At 41.7% G+C, this 8,138-nt stretch overlaps 3 protein-coding genes across 4 annotated transcripts; 2 read left to right on the forward strand and 1 right to left on the reverse strand.

The window, feature by feature from the left end:
* Nucleotides 1-3,880: 3,880 nt before the first annotated feature.
* On the forward strand, nt 3,881-5,473 carry LOC6725948 (probable RNA-binding protein 18). Of its 2 annotated transcripts, XM_002106895.4 has the most exons (5): nt 3,881-3,976; nt 4,039-4,118; nt 4,188-4,308; nt 4,877-4,969; nt 5,046-5,473. In XM_002106895.4, exons 1-5 carry the CDS (start codon nt 3,965-3,967, stop codon nt 5,328-5,330), a joined length of 591 nt encoding a protein of 196 aa, XP_002106931.3. In that variant the 5' UTR covers nt 3,881-3,964; the 3' UTR covers nt 5,331-5,473. The 2 variants fall into 2 exon arrangements, with proteins under 2 accessions (XP_002106931.3, XP_039152771.1); XM_039296837.2 differs by having other exon boundaries at nt 3,883-4,118; nt 4,234-4,308.
* LOC6725949 (probable 28S ribosomal protein S25, mitochondrial) lies at nt 5,431-6,294 on the reverse strand. Its single transcript, XM_002106896.4, has 3 exons — nt 6,038-6,294; nt 5,778-5,972; nt 5,431-5,652 (listed from the first exon to the last, which is right to left on the reverse strand). Exons 1-3 carry the CDS (start codon nt 6,172-6,174, stop codon nt 5,481-5,483), a joined length of 504 nt encoding a protein of 167 aa, XP_002106932.1. The 5' UTR covers nt 6,175-6,294; the 3' UTR covers nt 5,431-5,480.
* A 750-nt stretch (nt 6,295-7,044) lies between these two features.
* On the forward strand, nt 7,045-8,077 carry LOC6725950 (nucleoside diphosphate kinase 6). Its single transcript, XM_002106897.4, has 2 exons — nt 7,045-7,354; nt 7,422-8,077. Exons 1-2 carry the CDS (start codon nt 7,155-7,157, stop codon nt 7,675-7,677), a joined length of 456 nt encoding a protein of 151 aa, XP_002106933.1. The 5' UTR covers nt 7,045-7,154; the 3' UTR covers nt 7,678-8,077.
* Nucleotides 8,078-8,138: the final 61 nt, after the last annotated feature.

Raw genomic sequence — 8,138 nt, forward strand, 5'->3', positions numbered from 1 at the left:
TTCGGTATTTCGGCATTGTAACACCTATCCTGCATCCTGATATCCTGCCGACAAGGAGTCGCCCACACCCACTCCTTCTATCCTCTCATTGTTTCATTGTCTCTGCGCTTCCCGACATTCAATTAGAGTAATAATTTTCTAAGTACATTGCTGTTATGGCAAAGTTTATATTTTGAAGTACTAGTTAGAGGATTGAGTATAACAAAAGCGTTAACCATATTTTTAGTTTAATTAATACGCTTAAAGAACTGAAGGTCTAATGTCAAAAAAAGCAATGTTTTGCTTAAACAATAGATGTGTTATTAAAACATAAAATCTATTTCTATTTGCTGTTTATTTCTATGTACTAAATTCTAAGAGAAATTCCAACAATTTGCCTAAATAATAACTTGTAAATATTATTAAACAAAATTGCTGTTATGGCATGGAATTCCCCCAATTACTTCGAATTTAAATAAAAAAATATTAGAAGCGCTGCTCGAACGAAGTGCCAGCAATTTGCGTTTCTCGTTTCAGCCTTCAATTGTTGTTAACTAATTTGCATGGCATTCTCGATGGACATTGCAACACGTTATCCTTTAGGTCCGTTGCAAACGGCTAACAGGTCCTGCCTTTCATTTCATTCACGTTCCAGAGTTTTTGGCTGAGGCATTTTATTGCCTTCATATTTCCATGTCCTGATCCCAGACGCTGTCATAAATTGCACTGGCCTGGCACAAATGAACCGTGCACAGGACGAAGGACGAAGGACGCAGGACGACGGCAGGGAGCAGGGAGCAGGCCAAGATAGAAGCACACCGATGCGCTTACATAATTTGAATAACTCACAAAAATGCACATTTATCGCATAATGCTCTCGTACATCAGCCTGGCCAGGACACACGCAGGACTCCTTGCATGTGCCCCCCCTTCCTGCCTCCGCTTTTCGTATAAGGACCCCACTATTTTCAGGCTACTCTACACGACGCTTAAGTCCTGCCAAATGCCTTAAAATTAATAGATTAAGTAGTTATTCTCGCATGAACTCAAGCTGGAATTTTTGGGGGATAATTAAATATATTAGCTTGGTTTGTGCTTAATTTTAATCTTCATTTGGCTTCCTTAAAATAACAATTAACACTTAACAATTGCTGCTTGTGAAAAGTATTTTTTTATTAACACCAATTCGAAAGCACCAAGAATTTTCAACCTTATAATCGAAATGATATCATTTATGCCAGACAGACAAATTCGCCTGTCAGTTGCGGTTGAAGTGTACTTGGAATGTCCGGCTTTTCCAGCTTCTCCAGCTTTTTCAAATCTTCCTTAGAAATCGTCCTTTTGGCTCCTTGCCGCTGAAGTACATTCTCAGCCTAGTTTATATGCCACAGAACACAGGACCCATGACAAAATCATTACAACCATTTCGTGTAGTTATCGTTACACATATGTATGTATGTATGTACAAAATACATACACTTGCCCCGCCCACTCGCCCCTTTCCATGATGTGATGTTGCTCTAGGAAATGGCAAAAGCTGTAAAAAATTTGCATTTTTATAACAACTTAAGTCACCAGACGACTTTACTTTTCCAAGCACTTGAACTGGTTTGCTTCCCATACAAAGTTTTGCATGCGTGTCACCCCCACTCAACTCCTCCCCCGTGCCACGCCCCCTCCGCCATATCTTGGCATAGCTAAACTATGAGCACGGCTAGAAATATTAATAAACACCATATTAGTTTTAGCACTTCAGACTTATAGAGTTTAATTACGAGCCTTAACTTTAAGTGAAATGTGCATGAATATACATACTAGAGATTAAAAGTCATTCATTTCAAACATTTTCTTGCAGTGTAATCTTGTGCGAGTGTGAGTGCATTTATAAAAGCAGTTATATTTATGAACTAGAAAGAGAAAACGATGTTCCAAAAAAAAGAAAGCATAACCAAAAAAATAGTGTCCATTTTGCAATTTGCCGCCGGCGCGGTGAACGCAAGGCAAAAATTGTTAAAAGACCAAAGGGAAAAGTGGGCGGAAGGGGACTTCAAATGGGCAGGGCGTGGCAGTGGATAAGTGGGGACATATGCAGGGAATGGCACCGAAAACAAAATAAAAAAAGAACAGCGGAAATTCATTTCGTTGAGAATTTTCCGGCAAGGAAATGATGAAGTCCATAATTGGAAGCACTAGAAACTAAAACTAATTTTAAAATAGAAACAAAAAAGTACAAAGCAGATCATTTCTTGGGTAATCTAAAGTCAATACTCTTCAAATGCAATTCTTGTGATTTATTTTAGAAACATCGCTTGTGATAAAATCAGAAACTTAAAGCTGCAGCGGCAATTTGTATGAGCTGCACCCACTAAATTGGCATTTTGGCGCCATCAAGTGATTTGCTGGCGAAATTACGTATGCAGAAAATGACCAACATGTTGCTCCCAGGACTGTGCCATAAAAAATTGGCATAAGAATGAGGCAGATGCAAGGGGCAAGGGCAGGATGCCATATAGAAATGGCAGCATGCATACTAAAATGCACTTCTGAGATGCACTGAAAGCAAAAATCTGAGACAAACAGCCCAAAAGCAAGTATATAAATCAGTATAAATCTTTGGAAAGGGGAAATAATAATTTTTTAGAAATAATGTTAAAAGTAAGTGAATTTCTTGGGCTAGCACATTTTCTCGCAGTGTCCTGCCCTGGCTGCAAGGACCTCTGTCAGCGGCAACTCCTTACATATGCATGCCAGTGCGTCCTGGCTGGACAAACTCGATATGCATCGTGGAGCCCGGCGTCTCGGTGAATTATTTAAATAAATGGTGGAATGTTGGCGGGGCAGAGATCAAGCGCCATCTTTTTTATCATCGCCCTCTAACTCATGGCCACTGTGCCGGTATCCTTATGCAGGACCTTTTCCGCTTGTTAGTAGCGCTCGCTCGCTCAACGATGGTAATTTGCAAAGCCACCATATGCGAAATACCTAAACTTTGGAAACAAAACGACAAATTAAATGAAGGAGTTTTTAATAAATTGCTAAAATATGCTTTGAAATCCTGGGCTTAGCCACTAATATAGTTCCAAACCTTTGTTATAAGCATTTAAACAAATAACTAAAAGGTTTCTATAATAAAATGCAATATTTACAACAATATATAGCTAAAAACGCGAAATTCATTGCAACTTCCGTTTCCATTCGCTTTGCCATATAGAGACCAAATTCCTACACAATTCGTAGTCAACTTGCCATAAAAATGGCTTGCATTTTTGCACTCACATCCAGTTGGTGTCCAGAAATGAAGATGTCGGAAGTTGTCCTCCAAAAAGGGGGAGTGGGGGCTAAAAACTGCTGGTCAAGAGGAGCTGGCCTGGGACTTATCGCATACAATGCGCATTAGCAGTGTCTACATGAGGCCCCATCAACTTATTCCCATCCTGTCCCTGTCCCCAGAACGGCTGTTGCATATTTCAAAGGACATGGCAGGGTCCGCTGTTTGTCATCTCGTTTTGGAACGTCTAAATTCGTTTGCTCTTTTCCTCGGCTGGAAAGTGCGGGTTTACTTATTTCCATTTTAAGTGATGATTTCCAAACGTAAACTTCAGTTATTGAAATTCAGTTAACTAAAGCACAACTTTCTATAATTCAGCATATTATAGCAATTAATATATTGTTATAAGTGTATTGTTATATAAGTTAGTATATTAATAGCAGCCAATATTTTAGTAAAAAATAAAAAAATACAGATTTTTCTATCGATTAGATTCTTACATGCCCTACAATAACATTTTGAATTTGAATTCACCACACTTGGTTTCGTTCTCCGCTAGTGTGTGGTGAATAGCTATGCGGGGAGTGTGCACTCGCTAGCTATCGATAAGAAGCGGGTTGTCCCACCGATATTTATGCCCGTTTCACCACACACTTTTTGCACATCCCTAAGCCAAATAGACTGCATTTTCATTTTCGTTTATTTTTCGCACACAAAATGGCTAGCACTGTCCGTAAATCCGTGTAGAAACGCTCGCCAGTCGGATTTCAGTTAACAAAATGTCCTTGCAGGCCGGGTCGAGTGGCGGCGGTGGTAATCCCGAGGAGGCGCGTCGCATCTGGGTTGGGAATCTGGACTCACGGATCACCGAGTAAGTTGTGCCTGGCTAATTGCAGCGATTCCATGGTGCTAATAGTTCACTTTGCATTGCCCCCTATCGGTTTCAACTCCTCAAACTGATGCAAAAATGCGGCGCCATCGAGAAGTTCGACATGCTGTTCCACAAGGGCGGTCCCATGGTGGGACAATCCAGGGGCTACGCCTTCGTCACCTTCGCGCAGGTGGGTGCAGTGCCTCACTGGGGCCAGGCGGTGCAGCGGCTGCGTTGTCGTGGCCAGTGTTTCAAGGATTTTTGTGCTATTTAACTTGGTTTTTAATCTTCAGTACTAGCTCAGTCAAGCTCATTTATGCAGTGCGGCGAACTCTGTATCTATACTCCCAGATGCACTCGCCTAAAAACGCAGCTAGGTTATTTTTATATCTTTTACCCATACATCAAAAGGGTACAAGACTTGTAGGAAAGTATGTGGAAGTAGAAGGACTCTATAAAGTGTATATATACATCACTAACTATATACATATCATATAGATTCTAGAGATTTTCTTATGTTCAATGGTTTTCTACATCTTAGCTAGGCAAATACGCAAGCAACATCTCTTGAACATAGTCTAATAACCAGATATTAAGAATCAATTACATGTTGAAAGTTATCTTTTAGGATTTTCGATTTTTTAGTCAGCTTAAATCTTCGATTAAACACAATATGTACACAATATGTGGCTGCACCGCCTTGAATGATATTTATTACTTAGCTATTCCCTCTAACCAATCCCAAAAATGCACTCCAGAACGAGGGAGCCACCAATGCGCTGCTGAAACTGGATGGAACCAGCGTGGGAAATCGCTCGATAGCCGTACGTTTGGCCAAGAACATAAAATATGTAAGCAAAACCAAGGCCTTAGAGTCAACTACCAAGTTTTTCCAAACTTCAAATCGATGCTCTTCCCTATATATAGGATGAAATGCAGAAGCCCAAGCCGCGCCTGGATATACCGGCCTTGGGTACAGGTAAACGCGAGGAGAAGGTCAGCAAAACGGAGGCCATTCGGGCCATTGAGGCCAAGCTGAAATTGCTGGAGCGCCAGACTGACGACAATCTCGAGCTGAATACAGCGGGCAGGGGCGAGGCCAACGTGCCCTTCATCCAGCGCTACCAGTTCAACAAAGACCGGGACGCATCGCAGCGTTACGGCAAGTCATCGGCTCCATATCATCGCCAGCAGCGTCCCAAGCGCCACTAGGCTCACTCGGACCCACACTCGACTTTGCCACCGTCTCACGCAGTAGTCTGTAAAAATCATTAGTACATAGGGCGCTACCTCAGCAGACGAGCCTTGCAGGTGTAATTTACAATTAATTTATTAAAAAAAAGGTACAATCAGAACGCACGTCTATTTGGGAGCGAACAAGATCTTGCCGCGCATGTGATCGGGCAGCGGCACGGTTCCGGGACAGGGCACCTGGCCGGGGATCTCGCAGATGCAGTGCCTGCCGCATCCGTAGCCAAAGTTGGCCGGATTGTCCTTACTCTCCTTCAGGCGCTCCTCCGCGTCCAGTTGCTCTCTGAAATTATTAAATGTGTATTAAGTTATAAATGATGCTGAGTCCTCAATAGTGAGCTAGCTTCTTCTCAACTCCCAACTCATAGTTAAGAGGAAGGGTTCTAAGTATGTGATGCGTGTTCTTACCGGGTCTTGCCCACCACCTTGATCAGGTGCTCGATAATGTCGTCCCGATTCCGGCTGTCCACATCTATAAGCATATCGCGTCCATCGTCGAAGTAGCAGCGCACAAACGGCGAGGGCGTCATGTTCTTCAGTGTGAGCACCTGCACCTCGGGATTCTTGAACTGGATCTGCGGTATGTTCCAGAACACAAAGTCCCTGTGCGCATTGCATATATTAGCATGTATAGTTGAGTTATTAGTCAATTCTATGCCATAACTCACCGAGCGCCCGCGTGATGACTACCATATGTGTTGTAGTTTACGCTGAAGATGCGCACCTTGTCCTTCAGCACCAGCTTGCCGGCATTCAGGTACTTCAGGGTGCGGCGGATGGGCTCACGGCCCTTCATGAACGGCATTTTACACTTTTAATTCAAATACGCCTGGGTAAAACAAAAGAAATCCAATTAAAAAGCGGCTGCTTGTGTAATGCGAACAGCTGATCGGTCGGCTAGTGACTCCCACACGGCGCAAGCGGAACTATCGATAGAAACGCGGTATCGGTGCAGACCAAAAATGTTTCCACTTAAAACAAAATATACGAATATTTATATGTTTATATATGGGCGTGGCAGTTTTCGGCGGTTTGTAGACGTAATAGAGAGACATCAGGAAACGAACTTAAGCTGCGTCTATGCTTATGTCTCTGGAATCTGCTTGTTTAATCTTAACTTTCCGGCATTTATAGTTCCATAGATCAAGGTGTTCATATAGACAAACGCACGGATAGATGGACATTGCCAGAGATACTGATCAAAAATATATAAGTTTTCAATGAAAAGTATGTATGTTACTGTACGAGGAATGGGTATTAAATACAAAAATATAATAAAATGCTATGGTCGAGTTTCCCTACTATAAGATACACGTTACTCCGCTTGTGTGAATGCGAACGCGAAATTTCATAATTTTTCATCATTCCTCTTATCAAATGAGAGAAAAATGTTTCAACTTGTTCGAAAGTGTGGGCGTGACCGTTTTGGGAGTTTTACAGGTGTACGGAGGGGCGTGGCCAAAGTGTTTTTGGTACGATAGAAATTAACAAGACTAATACAAATAATAACATTTGGAAAATTAAAATTTTTTTTTTTGCTTTTGGTTTATTTTTACTGCAAGCGCTATGATATGGTAAACAAAAAGAAATATGTTTATTATGTTTATCAAATTAAATTAAAATGCTTATATTTCGTTTCAGTGGAGTTCGTCTATTAAATCAAAAAACACTTTCGATTGTTCTTTTCATATATCGATATATCCATTAAGCCGAACCGGCTAGCTAATTTGTTTACTTCTTAAACTTAAACTTTAAAGCTTCTTGCTTGACCACAATCAAGAGGACATGGAAATAACACTCGCTCTGATAAAGCCGCACGTGGTGCGGAATACCTACGCGATGCAGCAGATCCGAGCCCTGATCTCCCAGAACTTCACCGTTCTCGACCAGAAGGAGGTTTGCATTACGAAAGAACTATCGGAGCGATTTTACGCGGAGCACAAGGGAAAATACTTCTACCACCGGCTAACGAGTTTTATGAACAGGTTCGCATAGTGCCTGGGCGCATCCTTAAATCTGAGATTGTATAACCATTTGTTATATCTCCTTCAGCGGACCCAGCTACGCCCTTATTCTCCAATCGGAAGCCTGCATACAGAAGTGGCGCAGTCTTCTGGGTCCCACCAAGGTGTTCCGTGCCGTGTACGCTGATCCCAACTGCATCCGGTCATTGTACGGTCTATCCGACACCCGCAACGCCTGCCATGGATCCGACAGCGAGGAATCCGCCCTCCGCGAGATCAGCATTCTGTTCCCGGAGTTTGACGCGGCTGTTGGAAGTCGCCAGGCGAAAAGGGAGGAGGCGTAGTCGAGGAATACTTGATCCTTGGATTGGTCAAGATGTCTACTACCAAAGCGGTTCATGAATAATGTTTACATGTTGTTCAAGTAGCTAATGGAATTGTCCTAATTTATGTTTCTTATTTTTAATGCCTGGCATTTTTCGAATAGTATTTAGACTCTAGACCAAAGACAACTAAACATATATGGTTGGCTTTAAAAGTAATTGAAGTTTATAATACTTCTTGTGACTAGTGTACTAATATGTTTATATACTTGCTTGTAGCAACAGGGGAACAACTAAAAACATTGTTAAACTATACTTAATGTTGATTAGTAATAAGAATTCGATGAGTAAGGCATTTTACAATGTTCTCCGCTTCGTAAGAGAATTCGCTATAATAAAAGAAGTCAATTTAAAAGTGGAATTATTATGAAGTTAATAACAACCTACCGTAGATGGAACTATGGCAACCAACTTGATAAAAG

The sequence above is a fragment of the Drosophila simulans genome, chromosome X, assembly GCF_016746395.2.
Source record: "Drosophila simulans strain w501 chromosome X, Prin_Dsim_3.1, whole genome shotgun sequence".
In the NCBI taxonomy this organism is placed as follows: Eukaryota; Metazoa; Arthropoda; class Insecta; order Diptera; family Drosophilidae; genus Drosophila; species Drosophila simulans.